Source organism: Arvicanthis niloticus, chromosome 8, assembly GCF_011762505.2.
Source record: "Arvicanthis niloticus isolate mArvNil1 chromosome 8, mArvNil1.pat.X, whole genome shotgun sequence".
Taxonomy (NCBI): Eukaryota; Metazoa; Chordata; class Mammalia; order Rodentia; family Muridae; genus Arvicanthis; species Arvicanthis niloticus.
Window position 1 is genome coordinate 1,853,816 of NC_047665.1, and position 27,142 is coordinate 1,880,957.

Genomic DNA, 27,142 nt, shown 5'->3' on the forward strand with positions numbered 1-27,142 from the left:
TGGCCTCGAACTCAGAAATCCACCTGCCTCTGCCTCCCAAGTGCTGGGATTAAAGGCGTGTGCCACCACTGCCCAGCCAGAGGGCCTCTTAAAAAGAGCTTGCTCCTTCTCTCTGTGTAGGCAGCCAGTGCCTTGTCTTTTATCCTTTTGTGTTTAAAGTCCTTCCCGCTAGGTGGCAGTGTGCTGAGAATCGACAGGTTCTCTAGTCTGTAATCTGCCACTGGGATACATCCTCAACCCAGTTTAATTAATTTTGCAGTTTAAGTTTTACTTTTATTTTGTATATTTAAGTGCCTTACTTTAATGTTAACTTTGGGTATTGCATGCATGCCCAGTACTTGAGACACCAGAGACGGCATTAAATCTCCTGGGACTGGAGTTACAGATGGTTGTCAGACACCATGTGGGTTTTGGGAATTGAACCTGAGCCTTCTTGAAGAGCATCCAGTGCTCTTAACTGCTGAGCTCTCTCCCCAGCCCCTGAAGTCTAATTTTAAATGAGATATTTCAGGACTAAAGCTTGCTTATTTTAAGAGCTTGTCAGCCCAGGGCACAACTTAGTATGCTGCTTTTGTGACCTCTGCTTGTTTAATCTGAGGCTGGATCTTTGTGCTGCTCCATAGCAGTTCATGTCAGGGAATCACAGATGAAACAGGCAGATGTTAAACCATGCAACTTTGTTTTATAAAATAGTCTTATGATTAAAACATATAACAGGAAGATGGCTCAGCGGGAAATGCACTTGCCATGCAGGTCTGACAACTAGAATTCAATCCTACATGTAAGCTAGCTCAGATGTAGAACCCACTTTCCCCACAAACCCATACTCAGAACTCAAGGGGCTGACTCCGCCTTCAGGTCTGTACCTCATATTATCTGTGAACACACACCCACACCCTCCTAGTAAAGCTCTTATTTGGACCAGAAGGCATGCTCTTCTCTTTCAGAGAGGTGGGACCAGAGCTCTTGGCCCTGAGGAGACATTTGGACTTCATAGTAGAGTCACTGGGGGCGTTAAGGGCCTACACTGATAATGTTCTGATTTGCATCTAGTGCTTTTGTGGAAATTTGCCAGGTGGGTGGAATCCAGCCTTGGACAACACCTAACCTGTGACTCAGTGTTCTTACCTATAAGGAAGGTTCAATAAGAATATTTACATGTGTGAGGATTGGAGTGTGGATCTGTGAAGCAGGTGCAGCAGCTTCTGCACACAAAGTGCTTTTTATATTAGTATTGGAGGACAGGGTCTCCAGTGCCACCCTCCTTCCCTCCTGGCTTTTTCATACTAAACTCAGAGCTACTGATGTCCAAACCAAGCTTGTTTGACTGGCTTCCCTAGCCTGGTTCAGATCTGGGGTACCCCCATATGGCTTTGATATATGGCTAGGTCTTCTCTGTCTACAGTACCATAATGGTACCCATGTAGGGTCCAGCCTCAGTGTTCCTTGCTTTCTTGCTGAGGCCCTCACGTGCTTCTGTGTGGTATGAACAATGTGGTCAGCTTATTTACTTTCTGTTCTTAGCACAAGTTTGAACAGAAGGAAACACAAGTGGCTCCAGGTAATCAGTGATGCTTTAGTAAGGAGCCTTTGCAGTATGAGCTCCCACCACCCGCTTGCATAGTATGAGCTCCTGCAGCCCACTCTCACCATGTAAGTCTCTGGCTTTTCTCCTTCAGTATGCTCATTTCTCTCAGTAATGATGGCTGTGTCTCTGGGTTCTGTTGTGGTTTAAGAGGTTGACATAGCTTCCTGCCACTGAGTTACTAAAGCAGCTCTATAAACTTGTCCAAGTTGAGGTCCTGGGCTAGCTCTCCTGGCTCAGGTTTCCAGCTGTACTATTCTAACACAGCTTGGAGCTCTGTGCTCAGGGCCCTGGAGCAGGTGTTTTGTCCAGCTTTGTCCTTCTGCTTGGGAGAAGCTGACTTTTCTCTTTATTTATTTTCTAGGGTTTGTTATCTCATGTACTTTCCACATTCAGATTCGACATGAAAGAAGTTTGTCTTTTTACCAGAAGTCTTGGATATGAGTCTATTGATTACTATCCTAGTTTGCTTAAAAATGTGAGTATCTAACTTTATTAGTATTGGAATTCTCACCAATTATGTGAAGGGCAAATGGGATGTTCCCGTCCTTCAGGGAGTCGTTGAACTTTTGTCTGATTTTCACCTAGGGTAGACTTGCGACTGACAGCAAGGAAGATGTGTTGAGGTCTGGTCTGATGCTTTGTATGGTAATGCTACATTCTGGACCTGAAGGTCTAGGCCTATGAGTGAATTCTTATACCAGCTTTTGTTGTGCAAACCTTGTTATTGGCTAAATAAAACTGGCTACAGCCAGTTACTAGAGGGATTAGAGGTTGGTGAATTTTGAGTTACCTGGTTGTTGGTGGAGAAGAGAGGAAGAGGAAGAACGAGGAGGAGAGGAGGAAGTGCCATGAGAGGAGATCTACCATGAGCACATGGCCAGGAGAAACAGCAAGCATTTGGAACACATCTCCCAGGAGGTAGCCAGGCTAGCAGTTAGGAAAGTAGATTAGGGGTGACCCCTAGTAATTGTTAAAGCCAAGTAAAATAACCATAGTCTGAATTTCATTCATAAGCTGGTTGGGAGATAAGTTTAAATTGGTTGTACTATAAGATGTGAGGTGCTCTCAGACTCTCACAACATCCGTCTCACTAAGATTTCTGAGAAGAGCATCTCTTAATCAATATAAATACAGCCTGGACTTCAGAGCAGATCTCATATCTAAAATAGCCCCACTGAATTTTATGTTGAAGCAAAGCAGACAGTTGACTGAAGGGATTCAAGATGGTCCAGTGAGTAACAGTGCTTGCCATGAAAGGACAGTGACCCGAGTGTGATTGCACAGAAAGACAGAAGAAAGAACCAGCTCCGCAGAGCTGTCCTCTTGCTTCCATCTGGGCATGTGGCATATGCACCCACACACATTATACTCTTTTAAAAATGAGATCTTTGGTGATTATCAGCCATTTTGATGTTTTGAAAGTCATATACATAAAAAGCATTTTTTTTTTAAATAAGGAACCTAAAAAGGAAGGAAATAAATAAACTCCAGTATGTTTTAATTTTCTGTGGCGTTGGTGTTAATTCTAGGATGTTGATGACCTGTGTACCCATTGCTTCGGCAGAATCCTAGACATTCAGTGTAGACACCCACATGGCAGCCAGTGTGATGTGACACTGCCTTCCTTTCAGGGAGTTGGGGAGGAAATGGTGAGGGATGTGTCACTCACAGCAAGAGAAATGGAGATGAGGTAATCAATCGTGTGGCAGTATGAGCTGACCTGCAGCTGATTTTGTTTTACAGATGGTTTTGTCGTTAGTGTCTGAGCTCAGAGAGAGTCATCTTAATGGATTGAACACGCAAAGTCGGTAGGTGTTAAACCAAACACCCCTCTGCTCAAGTTTCAGAAGGTGTTGTTTGGTTATGAGAGAAAGGCTTACTCTCTCACTGTAAATGCATGTTTGTAGTGTAGTCAGAGTCTGTGTGAAGATAGTGTTTTAGTGGGAAGCTCTTTTAAATATTTTTGTTTGAAGTCACTCTTCTCTCAGCAATTACAGGAAAGTTATGTATGAAATATCTTTGGTGTACACACTAGGAAAAAGCCCTTGCATGTACAGTAAGGAACACAAAGGAAAAAGAGCCTGAGGCTCGTCCTGGGGCTCACTGCAGGAGGAGACTGTGTGGACTCTGTGCTCCTATGCTCATCTTCTCTCCCTGCCCTTCCTTATGTGTGTGTGCCTCGTACACAACTGGGATATTTACAAGGTGAGAGATAGTTTGATATGCATACATGACCAGCTTTACAAAACTCAACATTCTAGAATCTAGACTAAACAATTGAGATAGATTCAGAGAAATTAAAAAGTAATTAATCACATCACAGATATTTCTTTACTCTGTGAGCAAAGTTGGAACTGTTTTCATTGGTGAGCACTACATTTTTAACAAATCATTAACCAAAAGAATCTAGGCACTGAAGAGACTGTGTTCAAAAAAAATTTTTTGGAAGCTGTTGCCAACTAAAGCTCTATCAAAACTGGTGTTTGTGTTCAGACTTTATGAGTGCAAGGCTAGTAAATGTTACCAAGACTCTTGGAGAAAACCACTGTCAAAGATCCTGGCAACACTAGATTTGCTTTCCCCTGCCCCAACCCCAAAGATATGACACCTAAAGTGTAGGCAACAACAACAAAAAAGATTAAATGTCCAGAGAGGTGGCTCAGTGGGTAAAACACTTACTGTATAAGCCTGGTGACCTGAGTTCAATTTTGGAATCCCTGAAGATGGGAAGAGAGGAGGAATTCCACAGAATTGTCCTTTGATCTCATATGTGCACTGTGGCAATGCACTCTCCCAACAGGATGCTTACAAACAACAACAACAACAGTAATAATAATAGATTTTTTTTAATGATAAAATTGCACTTTATTAAAATTTATTAAATTTAATTTAAATTTAATTATTTTGGGTGCTTGGTGTACTTAGGCCCTTGAATTGAACTCTTGAAGGTACAGAATACAATCTTTTGTGAATCAAAGGATATTACCAAGAACGCAAAATAAACAATGTAGACAAAACCTATAGAATGAAATAAAACTTTTATAAATAATATCTTTGAGGTGGACACGCACATTAGCACATACCTATAATCCTTGTAATTGGCAGTCTGTGGCATAAGAATCATGAGTTTGAAGTGAGCTTGGACTTTTTGGGGGTGCGTTGAGTTAGAGTCTCATGTAGACCAAGTTGGCTTCAAAATCACAGAGATCTGCCTGCCTCTGCTTTCCAAATGCTGAGACTTAAGGCATGCAACACCATACACAGCCCCCAGGTTGGACTTCTTAACAAGCTTGAAGCCAGTCTGGGCTACACATTGAGGCTGTCACAAAACCAACCAACCAACCAACCAAACAAACAAACCAATATACAAATTTCTTCCATAAGGAATTTGTGTCTGAGATGTCTAGATGCTCTCAAACATCAGCAACAAGCACCCAGAACTGGACAGATGCTGGAGACACTGTAGTGGCAGAGGGCTGGCTTCTAACATCCTGTATGTGCCAGGCTCTGTGTTCAAACAAAGGGAAAACAAAAATAAGCAAAAGACTTAGGTTGAATAGGCATCCTACCAGAGAAATATACATCTGGTAAAATGGGGCATGACACACAACTTTAATCCCAGAATTTGGGAAATGAAGACAGGAGGCTCATCCTCAGACATGGAAATGAGTTGGGGACCCTATATCTAAAATCAAAACAAAACAAACAGAACACCTGGCTACTAAACAAATAAAAATGCATTCAAGTCCACACCCATTAGGGAGCATGCAAACCAGAACTACAATGATCATTTAATACTTACCATGATGGTTATAAAAAGAAAGGAAAGGAAAACCACAAGTATTGATGAGGAGAAATTGGAGCACTGTGCATTGCTGGTGATAGTATCAAATGGAGCAGCCACAGTGGAAAACAGGTTGATGTTTTCCAGAAGAATTAAACAGATTTTCCGTGTAACAGAGAATCTACTGCAAGGTGTAATTTTTCCTCTCTTTTCTTATGCTGATCTCTGCTCTGCCTTCGGTCCCAATGAATCTACCTATTCTAGGACTTAATATACATGGAATAAAAACATATTTGCTTCTGTGTTGGACTGGTTTTACTAAGCATGTGATAAAAACATTGATCAGAAAGAGGGAAAAGGGGCTCCTTGGACTTCTGGGTCACAATCTATTGCTGAGGATGGAGTCAAGGTAGAAACTTGAGCACAGAGCTGGAACAGAAACTATGAAGGAACACTGCTCTTGCATAGCTTTCTTATACAGCCACCTGCATGGGGATGGTGCCACCCACAGTAGACTGGGACCCCTCACATCAATTAGCATCCAAGACATCTTCACAGACATCCCCACAGGCCAGTCTGATGTAGGTAATCTTTATTTGAGACTTCCTTCTCAGATGACTTTAAATTGTGTCAAGTTGATGGTTAAAAGTAAGTAGGAAATTATTCTAAAACCAATTTTGTTAATTGACCACAGCTAAAAAACAAGATGTATTTATATTCCACTGGACATATGTCCAATATAAAAAGAAACAGAAGTTTTATGTGTGCACAAGCATGGGAAGTCTATGTAAACATGCTTAGTAAAATAGTCCAACAGAGAAGCAAATGTTTTTGTTCCATGTATATTAAGTCCTAGAATAGGTAGATTCATTGGGACCAAAGGCAGAACAGAGATCAGCGTAAGAAAAGAGAGGAGAAATACACCTTGATTGGGACCTGAAGCAGAGCAGAAATCAGCGGCTGGAGGGAGGAGAGAAAGGAAGTTATGTTTAATGTATTTAGTGTGTTGGGAGCAGTAGAAACTTTTGGATAAATAATAATGGTTAGAAGATGGCACGTGAACATATTTAGTGTTAGTTTTATTGCAACGAGAAAACTAAAGAAAAAAATGTGCCACTGCATACTCCAAGTGAGTAAAGTTTACAACACTTACTTTAATGTCTGTTAAAGGTTTGGATTCCACACATTGACCATGAGTGTGTGAACCAATGCAACCATATTGGTAAAGCAGTGTAGTAGCTTATTACTGAGTTTGGTAAACCCTGCAAGATGGCTCAGTGGATTAGTTAGTGCATTTGCCCTAACCTTGGTGACCTGAATCTATCTCTAGGACCAGGATTGAAATGCCAGGACTATGTGCAAATTGTTGCAGAAAAGACAAGTGAATGGATAGTAAGCATGAAAGGAATGGCAAGATCATTCATGACTTCAGAAGATGTCACAGTAGAGAGCTCCAGATGTTTTTCCTCCACTGGGTAGCTGGGACATAAAGAACAAAGAGCCAAACCAGCTTATCACAGTAGCAGAGGTTCTGCAGTACTAGATACAGACACCAGAGGGAGCTAAGATCACTGGCTCATGTAACTAAAACAGAAGACATTTTTGTGAGGCTTCACTGCATAAAGTGAGCAAGACTGAAACTCAAATATCACCCATGGCAGTGAAACAGTAAGAGCAAACTGTATGCTTTCTACAACAGTCTTACTTTATATTTTATTTTACTTTATTTTTATAATTACTTTTAGCTATTTTAATCAGGTTTATTTTCCTTTAAAAATTTGAGTATATTTATTTATTTGAGTATATTTCCCTGTTCATATATTTTAGGACAATTTAGATAGTGACTCAGAGATTATTTATTTCTTATTATTTTTAAACTTTATTTTGACAAAGTCTGATATGTAAGGCTGGCCTCAAACTCACTGTGTAGCCAGGATGACCTTGAATTTGTCTCTGCTCTGCAGTGCTGGGATGACAGGTGTGCACCACCACAGCCAGTGCTTGTGGTGCTGGAGGTCAAAGCCAGGGCTTTGTGCATCTAAATAAGTGTGCTACCAACGGATCTTGGACCTCAGTACATGCAAGGACATACGAAGACTGAAAATCAGAGGATGCTTTAGAAGACAGCGAGAGTAGTCATATATATATATATATATATATATATATATATATATATATATATATACACATACACACACACACACACACGTACACATGTATATATGTATGTATACACACACACACACACATATACCTCATACAACTGTTGTAAGAGGTAAAGGATGTTAAAGAAGGATAAAAGGGTCTCTTTTCTAGAGATTTAAGCTGTAAACATTAGCAACAAAGTAAATAGATACAAAGTGCACATTGATAGATTGGTGGGTAAAATAGAAAATAAGGAGAAAGGGATCTGATGCTCCACCTTTAATTATGGATTTTTTTTTTTTTTGCAATAAAGAATATTAAGTAGACAGTTCCTAGGGTGGTGCTAACAGCCAGTTTAGCCAGTAGATATATATGGAGAACCTCATATAATAATAATGGAATACACACTTTTCTCTCAGAGTATTTCCCAGGTTAGGCCATATTTTAGATTACAAAAATACATTTTAATAAGCTGAAGACTGAAGTCATATCAACTGTCCGTTTTGATCACAGTGAAGTGAAACTAGAAATCCATACAAAAAAGAAAACAGAAAACTTTGCCAACATGTAAATTAATACATTTTAAAATAGCCATTTCTCAAAGAAATGATACATTTAGTAAAATACCTTGAGAGAAATGACAGTAAACACACACTACATGCCAGTCATTGCAGGTTGTGGCAAAAGTTAGTATATTCATTTAAAAAAAAAAAAAACCCAAGTTAGAACAAGGCAGCAGATTAGAATAGCCTTCAACAACAGAGACCAATAGAAAGAAAAATCAAAAATGAGAGGTATGAGCAACTTAGTCTTGGACTGTGAGATACCACTATGCAGCCGTATGCCAGCAGCTAGGACAATCCAGGACTGGAGGCTGTTCTAGAAATACAGAAATACACACATCTTTAAGAAGTTAAAAAAAAAAAATGAGCAGATTGAGTCAGGTGTTCAAAACCTCCCAACAAAAACCCAAAGATCAAAAGGCTTCACTGGAAGAGTTAACAGTTCTTTTAAATTCTGCCATCCTCCTAGAGAAGAGGGGTGCACTTTCAAATCAGTTTATAAGGCTAGCTGTCTACAGCCGTAAGCACAACTACCTAAAGAAAACAGAGTTAGTTGATGTCTTTGGTAGATATGTGTGAGTAGTAGGTGTATACAGAGCTTAGCAGCACCAGTTACCACGGAAATGCAAACCAGAACTGCATAGCAGTTTATATGAATAAAGAAAGGTGTAAGGGGGCTGGAGGTAGTGTTGTATAACTTTGATTCCAGCACTCAAGAGACGGAGGCAGGCAGGTCTGTGAGTTCTGAGGCCAGTCTGGTCTACATAGTGAGCTCCAGGCCAGCTAAAGCCTCATAGTAAGATTCTGTCTCAAAGAGAGAGAGAGAGAGAGAGAGAGAGAGAGAGAGAGAGAGAGAGAGAGAGAGAGAGAGAGAGAGAGAGAGAGAGAAAGAAAAGTGCATTTAAGGGAGGGAAGGAAGCTTTAGTTAGGAGACTGTGTCATATCATGTTGATAATGTAGAGAAACAACATCATACACTGTTAGTAAGCATGTAGGGTGGTATAGCTACTGTAGACAAGTCATAGTGGTTCATTCAAAAAAGAAAAATGGATCTGATATGATGCCGCATGCCTGCAGTCTCAGCATTTGGGAGTAGGGAGTCTGAGGGTCCAGAGTCCAGGGCCAGCTGTGGCTACATGAGACTTGGTATTAAGTAAATGGAGTTACCATGTGATCAGTTTCACTTTTGCTCATATATTCAAAAGAATTGAAAAGATAATTTGCAAACCTATGTTGGTTGTATTTTTCATACTAGCCAAGGGGTAGAAGTATAACCTCTGTGCATCTTATTAGATGAAAGCATAGCATAGACAAAATTAAATTTTAGTCATCCTTAAAAAAAGAAAAGGAAAGCCCTGTTGAGTGCTATGCCATGGCAAATCTGAAGGACACTACACAGTGAAATGAGCCAACCACCAAGGACAAATGCTGCCTTCCATTCACCTGTAATATCCAAAGTAGCCAGTCTCTCAGGAAGTAGAATGCTGTTTGCCGTGGGTTAGGAGGAGGGGAGACAGGAGCTCTAGGTTGATAGAGTTTTAATTTTGTAAGATGTGGAAGTTGTGGAGATATTTTGCTAAGATGATGGTTTGAAAGGTTGATATAATGCCGGTTTTGCCATCACCTGAGGATACTTTGATTTCAGGAAGATACGGGTTATTTCCAAGCAAGGCTGTAAGAGCTCCATGATAAATCTCCTTAAACAATTTTAAAGTCACTGGGCAGTGGTGGAGCACACCTTTAATTATAGTACTCCAGAGGCAGAAGCAGGCAGATCTCGGAGTTTGAATCCTGGTCTACAAAGGAAGTTCTAGGACAACAAGAGCTACACAGAGACCCTGTCACAAAAAACAAAACAACATGTAAAGTCTTGTATAAAATTAGGTAGAGCTTGGGCTTATCAAAATCCAGGCAGGCCAATAGATATCCCTCTGAAGATGCTCATGGCATATGTGGATCCAGCCTGAGACTTGTCAGACACCTAGAGATACAAATTCAAGAGGGATTATGTAGCTTTCCAGACAGCATTACAGTAAGCGTTAAGCTTTGACTTGTTGCCAGACCAGTATTCCAAATGACTTCTGTTCAGGAACCGAATTGCAAAAGGCTTGATGCTAGGCACACACCACTAGAACCATTCCTCCATCTCTAGCCTCCCAGCTTTCTACAGCAAGCCTCAGGACTACAGATGAGATGACTTTTTTGGAAGGTTCACAGCATCACACCTTGTAGCTGTTATAGCAAAGACCTAAATAGAATGTAAATATCTGTAATTGAATTGTTGATTTTTTTCTTGGTCACATGACTGTATCAGCTTCTCTAAAACTAAATTTTGACCATCTCCAGTTCTGAACTTATAAAAACTTAAAATTAATAAAAAGCTCTGATTTTGGTTTTAAACTCAAACATTAACTCCCCCCCACAGACCCCCCCCCCCCCCCATACATCCCAGGAGAAGCACATTTCAAAGGCTCAACAAACATTCCAGAGGAAAGGGCCCAAGATAGGAGTTTATTAGCCCTTAACAGTAAAACCTGGGTAAATAGAAGCTACTTAAGCTGACCTTCTTTGTTAGGTGCAAATTTGAGTTACTTAGCAACTGGGCCTGGGAACGAAGCCGAGCTTGGGAATGGCTGTTGAAGTCGGCCTTTGTAGTTATTGATTAAGAGGTAAAACTGCCTTTATGAGCCCTGTGAATATGGTATAAATACTGCCCCCAATTTTGGCTCGGGGTTCTTCTTGCCTTCATACAAGAAAATGTCGGTACCGGCTATTATCAGTTCATCAATAAACCTCATGTTACTACAGCGAGTCCTGTCTGTGAGTGACTATGAGGAAGCGCGTCCCGTGGTGTTAGATCTTTAGAATCCAACAAACTCAGGGCATCAATCTACCTTTTATGAAGATTTTGAAAATGAGGTGAACTTTGAATAGTCTGGCAACAAAAAGTTAACATTGAGTGGAGTCCCTTGGTGGAACCAAAGAGAACAGAATAGCTTTTTTCACTTGGGATGGTGTTTGGGGGCATTTGGCTGCTGGAACTTTTGAAGTTATACTAATGAAAGGAACACTAACAGGTATGTTTTCATAAGTGGATACAATTTTTTGATTCAGGTATGAATCAGAAAGTTTGTGGACCACTATGCTATTTCTGGTTCCAAGATTCTGATTTGTATGAAAACTTGGCAGAGAACTTTAGATATGTAAGATTGTGTTACACTTTAGTTGTTACTACCAGCAGCATGGCTATGAAGTCCCTGCCCCCAATCAGATTTGTGAGCTGTCTTTGAAGTGCTGTCCTGGTGCCATTTTGCCTCAGGACAGAAGTTGCCTGGTTGAAGTTAAAGTTCACACAGCAGCTGTACCTTAAGATTCTCAGTTTGGGACTGAGGAAATAGCTTTGTTGGTGAAGCATTTGCTGTGTAAACAGGGGGACCCTAGTTTGATCCCCTGCATTCATGTAAAACACCTGAGCATAGTGGTATATATTTGTAATCCTAGCCCTGGGGAGATGGAGACAGAGGTTCCCTGAGGTTCATTCTCCATCCAGCCTAATCTAATGAGTAAGTCCCAGGTCCAATGAGAGACCTGCTCTCAAAATCAAGGTACCTGCCCACACCCCACACAGGAAGTTTGACTTTTGTCCGAGGTTTTAAGAGGCTAAGTTATCTTTCATTTTTAATGGATAGGGAACAGAATTTCATGGTTTTGGCTACAAGACTTTAAAAGCTCATAAAAAGATTCTAAGAGCATGTGAGGCATCAAGTTACTTTTAAAAGTCAACTTTCTGATAAGACTAAATGAACTCCATAGGAGAGTTGAATTTCTTTTGAAAACTATGTACTGGCTTAACACAATTTGAAAAATTACCAGGGAAAATTGTATCTTATTCAATTATAAAATTCTTTGAGGGGGGAAAATAGGAAAAAAAAGACTGTGCTAAACAGGATTCAGTGGAGCAAATGAGGACGGCTTGAGATGTGTCAGGGTCCCTAGGACGGCAGGCTAGCGTGAGTATCACATGAACTTTGTGGTTTCAGTTAGGAGTTATGCTAGTGCTGTCCAGCATAGCTTGCTGCTGCTAGGAGTAACTACTAACCACAATGATTTCACCTACCCTGTGTCATCACAGATGTCCTTTAGTGAACTTTGCTCTGTCCTGAGGAGTTTGTCCATGTGGTTTTTGAAAAACAAGCATCTAAGACGGTTAGTTAAAAAATAGTTAAAGAATTTAACTCACAGAGACAAACCATTTAGTTGACTTTTAATCATGGACTGAAGGCAGAGGCTCAGAGAAACACGTGTAGGTTCACTCTGTGGGTGTGTCTGTGTGCAGCCTCTCTGTTGACTTCTAACATTAGCCATAATGGTCACATTTTCTATGTCCTGTCACCTTTTGGCATGTACACCAGAGCACTGAGTGTTGTACAATTAAAGACCAGAAGAGTTTCTCATTCTCACGAGCCATGGCTCAGTTTCATCCAGTCCTTTCTACTGCAGATTTTCAGAACTATTTGAGTTAATAAATATTATGCTTCAGCTTTTGGGTTTGATGTAAATGTTCAGAGACATCTTAGCTAGTTCTTCAGTCAACCAAATCTGAGAACGAATCTGCTTGGTGATTAGGACAATAAATGAGAAGCACAAGTGTTTCCAAGGAGACCATGCTCTTTTGAGTACCACGTAGAAGAGGAACAGCTGAGGACTGAGTAGTGAGCACCAGCACTGACTGAGGATGAACACTTTTCCATGAGCCGTCATACTGCTACACATGACAGTGCATTGGTAGGCAGTGGTCACAAAGCTGCATTTGAGTCTCATGTGACTCAAGGGAGCTAGCACAACTGTACGTGGGACAATAAAACTTAAAGCAGTTTAAGAGCCTATGGGAGGATCAGGTGTGGTCTAGATCATACAGATAAAGTAGAGGTCACCAAATTACAAAGTGTATATGACGTCTTCCCTAAGAATGTGTTGTTCTCTGACTGAGAAACAGTGCTCAGGATAGGGGTGCAGTAGAAATTATTTAAATCCCAGCCCAAGGTTTCTATCCCATCTCCAACCCTTTAGTTCCCAGATGAAAGATACACACAACGTTTATATTTACAATAAACCTTAAACATTACAAAAGCTGGGCATTTGCCTACCCTCTATGCTACTAAAAAAATAGCCCCAAGTTATTTAGTGTGTTTCATCTGGGGTGCTCTTAACTCTAACTGGCCTGTCTTCAGGGCCAAGTTCTCCTGACACCTAACCCATGCTGGCTTCAACTTCCTTTTCTTGTGTTCTCTTCTGCCCAGCTATTGACTGCCAGCATCTATATTTACCCATCGAAGTAACTTGGGGGCAGGGTCACTTAGTGTCTTACCTTTGGACTTTCTGGTCTTGGGCAACCAGCCTTGGGCCCCAGTATTAGCATTAGAATACAAGCAGCTGTCAGCCAACCCACTACATAAGGGTCTAGGAAGGAAGGATCTGGGATAAACATTCTGAGGGATTCTGGTGAGGCCTGGCTGTACAGATAGCAAAGGTCACCAGGTTATTAACTACATCCACTACTAGCCTTCTGGGTGGAAAGCAAGCACACATCCCCTCCATTGGAGAGACAAGCCTGCATGTTTGACACTCGTGGTTTTCCTAGTGCTCATCTGTGGACATCACAAGATCCTTGTGCCCTCTATAGGAGAGCATGTAGGCCACCGAGGAAGGACTATTGTAAAGCCATGGACACTAATGTGAAGTTGAGAGGGCTGCTAAACTGTCCTCTGCTGATAAGCCCTGGCGTGAGGCAGAAGCCAGAGGTGGCCAGTAGGCCACTCATGTTTAGCTGGAGGTGGTGGTGGTCTGAGTCAGGAGGGTAGTGGTAGTGATGGAGTTGTTTAGCTGCTAGGGAGTTGACAGCACTGACTTCTGGATCAGGCCAGAACCAGTATCTGCATAGGGGTTCTATGGAAGGACATGGGGAATTGTTTGGGCCTTGTGAGTCAGGTGTATTTGCATATAGCTGTACAAATAAAGTCCTCCTGTGAGTGTAGCTGATGTGGGAATAACTGATTAAAGAAGACATGGCAGGCACATCATGCTAGAGAAGGTCTTTGTTAGGCTAGTGTGGGGCCTGCCTGTCCTTTTCAGCAGGAAGACTTGTATTTGGTTACATATGGCTTTCAGATCCTGACCTTTGCTCCAGTAGGATGGCTCCTGAGCGCATGATGTCCCTGTCACGAGTCTGTGTCCCTCTTGTTACTCTGCCTGATATGGAACCCCTGGTAGAGGCTCTACTCACCTACCATGGACATGAGCCCCAGGAGGTCCTCACTCCTGAGTTCTTTGAAGCTGTAAACGAGGCCTTCTTATTGTGAGTACATCCATCTTATCTCTTGACTTGTTTCTACTAGACGCAAAATATTGTAGTGTGGAGAAAACACATGACAGTGTATTAATGTTTTCAGTTTCTCTTTATATTGTATTTATTTACTTATTTATTATTAGTGTGTATGGAGGTCTGAGGATAAGCTACAGGAATTGTTTTTCTTTTTACTCCATCTGAGTACCAGTGACTGAACTCGGGCCATTGTGCTTGGCAGCAAGTGTGTTTATAGTCGCCACCCCTCACCTCAGCCATCTCAGTTCCCTTTAGTGCTCTTAAATTTTCTAAGGATCCCAAAGAGCTTTATGTGGATTGTACATCCCAATATTTGTTATATATGAAGCGACAACCAGAAATTTAGAAAATGCTTTCTGAGCTGGGGCAGAATACTTGCCCAGCACAAGGCCTATGCCTTGTTTGATTCTTAGTTCTTCACATGGAGGGAAAGGGAAGGGAGACTATTCCTTCAAAAGAAAATTGCTTTATTTAAAAATAATAATAGAGGACTGTGAAGATGGCCTGGTGGAAAGGAACCCTGCTGAGCCAGCACAGCTCATATCCTTATCAACCAAACAAAAGCTGTGCGTGCCTGTGCATACCTGTAACCCAAGCACTGGGTGGGGTGTGGGGTTGGAATAGGTGGATCCTTGGGGCTTTTTGGTCAGCTAGCCAGGCCCCCAGATGGGAAGATCCAGGTTCAGTGAGACCCTATCTCAAGGGAATAAGGTGATAGAGCTGGCTACCTATTGTTTTCTCTGGCCTTGACATGTGCATAGAGTTGCACAAAAAGAAGAGGAGGAGGAGGAAGAAGAGGAGGAAGAGGAAGAGCAGCAGCTTTGGTGGAAATGCCTGTCCTCACACAGTTACATAAAAGGCAATGATATCATAATAGCCATTGGAGATAGAAGTAGATAGTTTACTTTGACCTAAATTTGAAAGTCATATTTTTAAAGGTTAGCTGCAGTATAGGATCTGAGGTTATATTAATAAGATTTTTGTACATTAAAATCTATTGCCCTAGCCTGGGGTATTGGCTCAATTGGCAAAGTACTTGCCGTGCAAGCATAAGTCCCTGACTTTAGATTCCCAGCACTTATGTAGAAAAAGCCCATTGCGGTGTCATGTATCTGTTTGCCTAGTGAAAGGCAAGCAGAGGCAGGAGGATTCCTGAGCAACCTAACCAAATCCAGGCCAAGTTGGAGATCCCGTCTCAAAAAATAAAGTGAAGCATAATTGCAGAATACACCTAGTATCTGACGTCTACATGTGCACATGCACCGTGTACATACATGTGCACACATACACACAGTTGTAAGTCTGTTTTGCAGTTCTGGTCTTACACCTCTATATGGCTTTGTAGCATAATTTGAAAAATGTTCATCCTTATGTTAGGTGCACCTTCCCAATGTTGGCATATTTTGTTATACGGTGAGAACTTTCAGCTGCTGTTTTGTCATCTTTGTTGACATGTCACAAAATGTTGAAAAGCTGCCAAAAATTTTCCAAGATTCTAATTTCTGCTTCAAAGCTTAAATTTGGGCTGGCAGTAGTCAGGGATGAGAGCCTGTCAGCCTGGGTGGGTGTGTGAACTCACAGTTGGAGAGTAGAACTAGCTTCCAGCACATATGCACATCACTACACACATTCATAGAGGTAATAATAAGTAATTTATCTTAAGTAAAATGCCCTAGGAATCCTCTTATCTCTGCCTACTTTGCAGTGGGATTACAGGTACATGCCAGTAACATGGTCTTAAATAAAATGAACAAAATCCCTTCATCCTATCATGGGTCACAGATTCTATCCTGTTTTTTTCTATAAGTTGACTTAGTCACATAGCTAGTTGTTGAGAAAATGTGTGCTGTATACTCACATGAATAACCACTATTGGCAGATTGTCATTCTTTCAAGTCACTGTTCATGGAACTGTCACATGAGGCAAGCACTCACACTAGCATGGGAGTGCCTCTATGCAGCCAGCATAGGCTGGGCATGGGCAAAGTGTCTCGTGTGTTTTTCTCTACCAGGAAGAATTTCTAAACCTCTTTTCAAGAGTGACAGTTAACAAATGTGTATTTGTACAGGCTCATGCTGTGCTCTTGCTGACTATGCCAGCTTTTCCTGTGAAGGCACAGGCAAGGGTGAGGGTGCAGTGACTGTCTGTGTCCCTGATCACCCACCTACAGTTTGCCTGCAGTTGCTTTTGCACTGTTAGCACAATGGTTCAGGAAAATCCATGAGAGTCTGAATAGTTACTCAGCACTTTTATTGTCTGTAGCAAAGGCCTTTGGTCCGTGGCTAACACTGCCAGCAGATGGACCATGGTGCACCAAGTCCATCCAGGTCTGGAGGGTCACACTTAGGGAGTCACGGATGAGCTGCAGCATCTTTAAGATCATCGAATTCATTTTTACTCCAACCCTCAATGACCATTAGAGGCCACTGACCGTCATCGGAGGTCTCTGATGCTACCGTGAACAGGCACAGTAACAGCACGTAAGCATGGTGCAGCAGGAGACACAGACAGTGAATGCTAACTGCTCTAAAGCCGAGAAGACACTGTCTCAGTCCTGCTCTCATTGTGTCTGCACACATGCCCTTGGAGATGCCTGTGGCTCATGAGTCAGTGCTCTGATCTGTTGCTTCATCTTCTGACAGAACAGCTACGGGATGAGAGTGCAGGTCTTTTAATCTCACCTTTAAAAGTCAGCCATCTGTTCTCAAATATATATTTTATTTTGTATGAAATATTGGTAAATTATAAAATAAGTTATACATTAAAATATGTAACTAAAATATATACTGCACCTTGATAAGTCATTTTATATAAATATATAATTATCTAAATTCAGATACAAGTTTAGAAAACTTATCAAAGTTTAATTTTTTAAATTTATTTTTAAGTTATGAATAATGTTTTGCCAGCATGCATGTATGTGTACCATGTGTGTGCCATGTTGGATCACCTGGAACTGGGGTTGCAGATGGTGTTACCCACCATGTGGGTGCTGGGAATCAAACCAGAGTCCTTTGCAAGAGCAACACATGTGCTCTTAGCCACTGACCCATCTCTCCAGCCTCCTTCAAAAGTTTAGAAACACATTATTGCAAACAAACAAAAGGAATATGTACTTCCTTTTATTACATTTCCATGTAGGCACAAAGGAAAACAGCAAACTGACTTTTTTTATACTAGTGGGATTACAAGATTTATACCATGTCTATCCAGAGATGGCATGAGCATAGTAGAAGAAAAAACTTGAAGTGAGTCTCTGAAAAGCCCTGGACTTCACGCTGATCTCTTGCTGAGAGTGATTTCTCTACAGGGTTTGGATTAGTGTTTCTTTCTTATAGAAATCTCTAGAGTCTACTCAGTCTTTGAAAATAATATTTTCATGCTAAAAATTCAAAGTGCAGAGTTCATGTGATTTTTTTTTTCAGTGTACATACTATGGGTGCAGTGCCATGTATGCATATGTATATGCATGTAAACGTGTAACATAAAATGCATGAAGAACATTGATGTGATTTTAAAATATATACTAGGTATGTTCCTTTATTTGTTAAGAGCACTATGCTTTCAAAGTATTTTATTAATATAGTTCCCTCACTTCTCTGTTATTTAAATGTTGTTAGATAGAAACTGGGAGTTGTTAAACATGTAAGCTTTTTTTTTTTTTCTTTTTTCAAAACAGACCTGTAGGACCAGCAGGATGGCCTAGAGGTTAAGGGTACTTTCAGCCAAGTCTGGTGACCCAGGTTCACAGAAGGAAAGACAGAATCAACTCCTGCAAATTGCCCTCTGACCGCCACAGGTCTTCTGTGGTGTTTCCCATGCCCATACACAATAAATACTTAAATGATACATAAATGAATGTAAAACATTTAAAAGACATAATGCCACTGGTGCATATAAAATTGTTATTAGTTTGTTATAATTGTCTTATTTAATCAGGACTTAAGTTCCCCTTGCTTTGTAATTTTTCTTTTAGTTTGTTAGAATCAGAGTTCAAAGCCCACTATTGTGTTTGGTTCATAAGTTCCTTTACTTTTATTTTATTTTATTTTATTTTATTTTATTTTATTTTATTTTATTTTTTGGTCTGTAGGTTGGTTTTGCAAAGTCTTTGTTAAAATGGTAGGTTGTCTTGCTCCAGTTTCAGGTTGCAGAGCATTTGGCCATCTCTGGTGTGGTAAAGTATGCCAGCCTCCTCCTGCCTAGGAGTTCCCTCAGCCTATGCTCAGTTTCTAAATGCAGATGGGCCTGCCTTGCTACTTTCTATTCTGACTTACTAGGTATTCATGCCCTGGTAACAGTTTTTAGTAGTAGAGTCTGATGTGTATAATAAAATAAGGCTGGCTTCTTCTCATTTCTATTTCTTTGTTTAATTGTGGTGTATGCGTGTTTGTGTGTGTGTGTGTGTGTGTGTGTGTGTACATGTGTGTATCTGTGTGCGTGTGTGTGCTGCTTGTTTTATCTTCCATATAAGCTCTAAAAGTGATTTGATCTCTGTAAAGATATGTCATGTTATCTGGGGGAAGACCCCAGCAAGTGTGAAGTGTGTGGGCTACAATATTTGCATGTCACATGAGCTCACCTGTTTTTCTGTCTGTTCAGCCTCACTCTGGTCCAACAACATTTGCTGTGCTGTCCCATGTACAACACTTCACACTTCTCTTAACTCAGTAGCCATTGCTTTGTTTTGAAATCTTGGCTATCACCTGTGGGTGTTTTCCTTCATTCTAGGTGTCCTGTTGTATCAGCATTTGGGAAATGAAAAAGTTCAAAAGAGGAGAGAGTTCCTGGTAGAGTATTTCCATTTTCCATATATAACTCTTAGCATTTATAAACAATAAATGTTTCATTTTCTATGAAAGCAGATCATCCAGAGAAGGCTAAGTTGTTTAATTTTTTTTTTAAAGGGTCAAAACAAGAACTATATGTGGTAGCTCACACTTGTATCTCAGCGCTGAGGAGACTAAGACAGGAGGATTGCCAGAAATCAAGTCCAACTGGGGCTATACCAGACCCTGTCTGGAAAAAAAAAAAAAACAAACAAATAAACAAAGTGAAACACTGAAGCATAATTTTCATGGTTAAAATCTGAGGTCAGGAACTGGTAAGATGGCTAAGGGCGAAGAGCACACAAGTACTCCTGAAGAGAACCTAAGTTTAGTTCCCAGCATCCATGTTGGGAAACTCACTACTGTATAACTCTAGCCAAGTCCAGGAGATCTGGTGTCCTCTTCTGGCCACTGATGGCATCTTCACACACACATGACACACCATACACAGACGGAAAACATCCATAAATGACCATGAAAAATTAGGAAGTCATTTTTTATGTTCTTCAATCCTTTTGTCACAGTATACTCAGTATGTCTGATTTTTTTTTTTTTTTTTTTTGAGAAATCTGCCATGTTATTCATGAATGTTGAGTAATTAATGGTCATCTGCGGTTTAGTCACTTGGGTTTCTAATAGGTTTCCCACCAACTCCCACCTTTCATATTCCACAGCACAGGGGAAGCTCCATCTCTGTATGAATCCACTGGCAGAGGTGTCTCTGTGCCCAGCCTTTCTTTTTGGACAACAGTCAGATTAAAGCAGAATGCCTTTGGCATCTTTTGTAAACCCCAACAGCAGTTTCAGAAATTACCAACCAGGAGCTGAGGTGTCCAAGAGCCAGAGTCTGCCCACCCTCCCACCCTTGTTCTCATTTCTCTTATACTAGAGCATTCTACCTTAGCAACTAATAAAGTTTATTTGGTTTGGAAAGTTATGTCTTCTAATCCACAAGGAACAGACTGTCCAGAAATGCTGGGTGGTCCTCAGCATGTCCAATTCCAGCAGCTTCAGACAAGCAAGTTAACCCAGCAGTCTCATCGGCTGGCACCTTTCCATGGATGCTTTCCTGTGGAGAGCCCATCCGCCACATGTCCACAAAGAAGGCTGACTCAGTAAGCCAGGCAGATTGTGGCTTCACGCCCTGCACCCCTCCCAGCTTGAACAGTTTCCCACATGGGTTGTGTGGCCTTCTAGAAACCCCAGCTTTTTTTGACCAAAGTATCCTTGCCCTGTGTTCAGCTTCTTGACTGCTTACCACAGCACACAGTGGGATTCCTGTGTTTTATAATTGGCTGGGTGTCTTTGGCTTTGGTTTCCAAATACAATCACTCATTTCCAGAAATGGGCTGTCTGTTTCCTCTAAACAACTCTTGGTGGTTCCCCTTCATGGTTTAGATAACCTAGAGGAACCTTTTAATTTCTTGACCTAAATGTAGGACCTAACTCTTTAAAAAATTCATCCTTGGGAGTTCTTTCCCAGCATCTGCAAGCTGGAAATTGCCTGAAATCTTTCAGAGGTGGGAGGGCTGCTGAGGTTCTTTGATTAATCTATGGAGTGTTAGAAACTGAAGATGTCATATCCTCTGAACTAAACCCAAATCCAGTGTTTCAAAAACACTGGAGAGTCTGATGATGATGTGCAGAGGTTTCTTTCCCAGTGCTTGAAGCAGATAAAAGAGGAAATGAATGCACGACTTCAAGGTTATGACAGAGTAAGAAATATATGTGTAGTCTTTGTCCAAGCTTCTAAAACTTCTCGGATTTCCTGAGTGATAGAGGTAATGGATATCTTCGGTATGATAGGCCCTTTTCAGCTATATGTAAGTTTAGGATAAGGCGTGAGTCTTGTTGCACCCAGAGAGCTTCATGTTCTGGTGCTAGCTCCAGAACAACCAGACTTATGACCACCAGAATTGGGTTCAATTTCCAGTGGCCAGTGATGCATCAGCTAAACCACAGGGCTTGATGAACATCCAGGTGATGAATACAAAGATGATGGGAGAATGGTGTACCTGGAGAGGGCTTAGAAACGCCAGGACCATCCCCCACTGTGTCTTATAGGCCTTTTCTGTTTGGTCATTCCTGGTTGTTTCTTTTATAATGAACAGATTGTTGTGAATTCTGAGCTGCTTTACAAATTGTCACACCTGAAGAGAGGATCATGGGAAGCTGTTTTAACCAGAAGACTCATACTCAGAAGACTCAGAAAAAGACTTTGTGGATGAGTCTTTTACTGATGGGTTCACTAACCATGGGTAGTTGGCCTCAGAGACAGATTGAAGCAGTAGATATTAGTATGGTATCCAAAGAGACACAGAGGTGATTGGTGTGGGAAAACATCTATACAATTGATGAGAGAAGTGTTTGAGTACAGTTAGTTCCGGGAGCATAGAATACTCACATCAGCAGATCACATAAGGTGACTGTGACATGTGGCAACTGTATGACTAATAAGTTAGAATACAACACTTGAAAGTCAGAGGGGTTCCTATTTATGACAGTGTGCTTGCCCCACACAAGTTAGGGTATACCTTTCCACTAAGATTGAGGAGGCTTGGGTGCCAGTGACATGCTGAGCAGTCCCCCTACCCAGGCAGTGCCCTTACCCAAGTTACAAGCTGGGAGTGCTCTCCCACACGCCTGTAACCCCAGCAGTGTGTGTGTGTGTGTGTGTGTGTGTGTGTGTGAGAGAGAGAGAGAGAGAGAGAGAGAGAGAGAGAGAGAGAGAGAGAGAGAGAGAGGAGTGCATGGAGACAGGATAATTGCTGTGCTAGCTGCCAGCATAGCCCAAAGAGAGAACAAACAACCATGCACTGCAGTTTCAGGAAGAGACCCTGCCTCAGAGGCGTAAAGGTAGAGAGTGACAGAGGAAAAGATCTCACGCCATCCTGTGGCTGCTGCATACACTTGTGCACAGAAATACACAATGCATGTATACCACATTGTCACACACACTTCCACTACACACAAAAGACAGAAGGCAGAAACAAAGCTACATGACATGGTTGGGCTCTAGCATGAGGTCCATGATGCACCAGCTAGGCCAACTCCCATGGAGATTTGCATTTATAGTTATTGAGGATTCACAAGGTGGTCCTGCTCTGCATCGCAGGAGTTACTCATCACTTCCTTCTATCTGCTTCTGTCTAAACACGGCAAATGGAAACTCTGAGGGTCAGGTCTTTAGTGCTGTGGATTCAGGGTAGGTCTTAGAACGTTATTACTTCAACTGTCTTAGACGTAACATGTTTTTAACTTCATGACCATATTCCGTGGACATTACACGGCTTTTGTCCAACTCATTTTTCCTCTTTCCTTTTCTTCATTATGTATATGCTTATATGTTTGGAAGGAACCTCCATCTTCTGAGCATTCTTGTAAGTTCTCAGGTGGGTGATTATCATAGTATCTGCAAATAGGTGCATAAATATTGATTGCTGTCAAGACTGTGGTAAGAAACCTCACACACTTGATTAATAATTTTCATTTGAACATGGCTTATTTTTTTTGCAGGACTATTTTTGTTTAACCTTCTGCTTATTTCTTGCTCAAAGGAAAAAAATTGTTCTGCCCATGTCCTCTGTGGTCAGCCTTTGGTTTCGGCATCTCCCCAGTCTTGAAAAAGCAACACTGCATCTTTTTGAAAAGCTGTTCTCCAGCAAGAGAAATTCCCTGAGAAAGATGGAGTGCTGTATAAAAGAGTCATTACTGGTATGTGCTGGGCTTTGGTGACAAGAAAAATTCTTAAAGGAATTGCTGAGAATAACGTCTTAAGTTATAAAGTGTGACAGAAGTAAAATGTGTGAACAGATCCAGGAGCTTTAAACTTAACATTTTTGTTTTGTTAGAAGTATCTAATGTCCAAGGACTTTTCTATGATCAGAAGTTCCCTAACTCCATCTGTGTGTGTTTGTTGGTATGAACCCCCCTCCCACTGCTAAGGAGACCTATCGTATGCTTTCCTGCATTTGCCCTGCTCCACCACACTGCCCCATTTCACAGGAGGAAACAGGCCCATGTCCTCACCTATGGCATATAGAGAGAATGCAGTTCCCAGGGGTAGAGGCTAGGGATGCAGAATAGGCTTTTAAAAAAATACTGTTTTTCATTTCAACATGAGGAACAGATGCTTAAAACTGGGATCTTGCAGACAAAGGAGAGAAGAAACCTGTTAATACAAACTTAGAAAGCGAACTTATAGCTCTTCATAAGGAGAAAGAATTCAACAGAAACAAGAGCTCAGAAAAGTGCTTAAGGCAACAAAACCAGTGAAGACTTGTCTAACTTTTCTTTTGGGTGAAGCTCCTGCACACAGAGGCCCTCATTTCTTTCAAGAGCCTAAGAGTCCTTCAAGAGTCTTCGCACCAGTGGCTAGGCTTCCAGGCAGTGGTCAGGGCCCGGCAGGTCAGAGTGTCTGCCTTAAAATTAAACTTCACATCTGCCAATATGACCCGTTACCCAATACCTGGTGACAGTTTCACCTTGAGTCTTGTTTTCCCCGGTGAGGGCAGAACCTGTTATCATTTAATCCAGTGACAGGCTAATGGAGACAAGAGTAGCTTTCAAGTAAACTGGTTTCTTGTAAGATACACAAAAGAAGAATAAGAAGAAGTATGTGAGTGTATGTGTATGTGTGTGCTGGTGTGTGCCTGTGTGTGTAAAGCAGTGAACTGAGCAGAGTGGTGCACTGACTTGTTGTTCCAGATCCTTGGAAGGCAAAAATGGGAGGATCAATTGAGCCTAGTCTAAAACCAGTCTGCTTGTGTGGGTAAGATGACTCAGTGGGTAAAGGTGCACACCTGACAACATGAGTTCAATCCCCAGGACCAACAAGTTGACCTTCAACCTCCACACAGGCTATAATATGTATTCCCCCATAAATACAATGCAATTAAAAGCAGCGTGGGCAGCAAAGCTGCATCAAAAATATGAAAGATATTTACTGTGCACAGAGTGCTAGTAAGAAACCAGCCGGTGTCCAGAGGAAACTGCCCACCCCTGCTCCAGGAGGCCAGCTCCCTGAAGTAACAGGTCTAGATTTGGGTGACGTCCTCAGTGTTTTAAAGGGTTTATTCACTCAGGCAGGCCTCTAGCCACTGGTACCTGTTTAGTGTGCATGCTTGTAGGGCAGAGTCTAGTAAATTGTGTCTCAAATGCAATCTACAGGCACCAGTATTTCCTCTTCAAGAAAGTGCTTTATCTCAGTGTCAGGTTTTGGAGTGAAATGTCCAGGATACCACCCCTCATTTGCATATGCATACACAGTTGTCACTGTCTCAGCATGGTTACAGTCAGAGCAGTCAAGTAGGTCTTATTAAAAGTAGAACTTAATGTGATGTTTTTTGTTTTCTTATTTTTTATTGGATATTTTCTTTACATTTCAAATGTTATCCCCTGTTTTGTTTTCAGTGCCAAATGAAGACACTGGGTTCTTTCCTTCCAGGCTGCTTGTCCTTTTCATCTCCCCTCAGTGGAAAGCTTCCCAGTCCCATGGACTGTCTGACTGTTTCTTGGTGTTACTGGTTCTTTTCTGATGCTTGTCTGAATCTGTTAGCTGAAGCCTTCAGCCTGAGCCCTCCTTCAGAGAACACAGGAAGGTGCTCCTCCCTCAGTCATTGCATTATGGGAGCCGCAGTCTGAGTTGGTAGTTGGCTGTCACCTTCCTCCTCACGAAGCTTAGAAGCAGTTTATCAGGACCATGTGTGGAGCTTCAGAGCTTTTATTATAGTCAAGGGAGGGACTTAAGGGGGTGTTGTTTGGCTTAATTTATTGTGGCATTGCCAGGATGTGACCTCTCTATGCCGTGAGGTTCATGGAGGTAATTACAATACAGACAACAAGCTGGATGCCCCTGATTGGCTTAGGCAGTTCTCCTCTACCATTCTGAGCCCAGCAGGGTAGAATAAACCATGACCTTGCTGGGTGATTATAGGGGTAACCTGAAGAGCCTGCTTCCTAATTGCATCATCTGATTCATTTATCACAGTGCAGCATCTTCCAGCACTGACAGGGCCGTGCGCAGTATCAGATCTTTAAGACTCAGCTGGACTGTTGCACTTCGCTGACTAGGAAACCTGATGCCAATTGCATTAGTGCTGGATTCTGTCAGTAATTAAACTGTGATGGTCTACATAACTTGTGTTTTGTGTGGAGCACTGTTAATTATATTCTCATCTCTTGGGACTATCCAGAATGAGTTCTGGAAATTCTATAGTTACCCAAATGTAGCAAAAACAAAAGATAAAAGAGTTATACAAAGTGTAATGATCTCCCCGAATGTCCTTCTGCCTTTTAGAGACGTCAGAGGTCTGGCACTTTCCGTTAAGACAGTGAGTGTGTGATAAGAGACTAGTCAGAAGTCACTTTCATTCCAAACAAGGTATGTGTGCAGGCACATGTGTGAGACCTGTGAAATAAAAATACATTCCCAAACCTGTTTGTGTGTAAGGTTCAACTGTTGGCTTCTCTACCCTAGATTGTCCCCAGTATCATGGCTGCCTGTCACAGTTGGTGGCCCCAAATAGATGAGGGTATTAACCCCAGTTTGTCATTTACTGTGCAGACTAAAAGTTTCAAAAACAGATGGCCTTGTGTTTCTTTGACAGAGCAGTCACCAGGAGACCATAATCCCTAACCTCAGACCTGACCTTAAAAATTGACGTCAGGAGAAGTATTGAAAGCCACTTGCTAATTATGCGTTCCTTTTGGCACTGTGCTCTGTGCACAGGCTGAGCTTGTATCAAGGAGGCTGTTTTCCTGTTATAGTTCTGTGTTTGGAGCCCAGAAAGCTATTGTTTGGGTTCCCTGTTTGAGTGAAAAGGGCCAGCTGGGTGGTGGGGTGGCCTGTGCTTGGCTGCTACACTGTGCTACGTGCCAGAGCCAGGGGCACCCTGGTTCCCATGCCCTCCTTTGCACTCCTTCATGGGCTGACCCGCCTGCTGGCAGCCACCACAGCCGGCCTTGGAGAGCTAGCTACCCCAAAGAGTAGTTGCGTGGGAGGCGGGAGGCAGGATAGGACTTTTGTTTTACTTTGTTCTTAAGTCAGAGACTGTTATCTTACCTGGAAGAGTTGGTAGCTCAGTAAAAAGTTTGTCTATTCAAGGTTCAGACACCTCAGTGTGTTCCTCCTGATGGCAGGAAGTATCTGTTCTCATTCTTAAGAGGGCAGTCACTGTATCTTCACAAGGAGAAACTTCCCTGAAAAACCCCATTGCTAAAATACAACCAAAGAATTAACTCCTGTCCTCAACATTGTTGGTTTTGTTTTTCTAGTGTGCTAGCATTTTCTTTCCCTGCATTTTCATTAGTGTACTTCTTGCCTGAGCTCTAGTGTGATACATGCAGTTAAACCAGAGCTGGAGTGGATAGCTCAGCCTTGGCGAAACTAGACAAGTGTGGTGGGGCTTTTGTCTCAACTGCACTTTCCAATGTTGACCTCAGGAGGGCACCAGATGCCCCAGCATTATCTCCAACAAAAAGCCTAGGGCACTGGGTGATCTTCACTCATGGGGTTGCAGGCTTTGTAGCTACTAGGAGATGAATGGGAAAAAGATCACAAACAGACCACAAGAAATAGTGGAACATGGCAGTTCCTCCTGTTCAGAGGCCAGGTTGAACAGCAGTGGGACGCAAGAATAGTGTGGCATCAAGCATAGGCACACAAGGACTAGAGCTGGAGGGATTTGTCCAGAGTGCGGAGCTGGGGCTCCTGTAGTGTACCCCCCACGTCTGCCTGACACTGAGACCTCATGTAGACACAGCATCAGAGGACATTTGGTACTTGTTAAGGTTTTAAGCCCAAGAATGACAGATTTATCACTAATTAAACAATAATTACATTATGGGGC

The 27,142-nt window shown here is 41.8% G+C and overlaps 1 protein-coding gene across 18 annotated transcripts in view; it reads left to right on the top strand.

Annotated features, from left to right (window-relative positions):
* Fancc (FA complementation group C) overlaps positions 1–27,142 on the top strand; it is a 124,240-nt gene that overhangs the window by 72,399 nt on the left and 24,699 nt on the right. For 16 of the 18 annotated variants that reach the window (XM_076938863.1, XM_076938860.1, XM_034510993.2 and 13 more), the window contains 4 exons: positions 1,950–2,063; positions 3,332–3,396; positions 14,268–14,435; positions 22,850–23,006. In XM_076938863.1, coding sequence (XP_076794978.1) covers positions 1,950–2,063; positions 3,332–3,396; positions 14,268–14,435; positions 22,850–23,006 — 504 coding nt within the window. The remainder of the gene's footprint in view (positions 1–1,949; positions 2,064–3,331; positions 3,397–14,267; positions 14,436–22,849; positions 23,007–27,142) is intronic. The other 2 variants (XM_076938874.1, XM_034510996.2) reach the window with 2 other exon arrangements.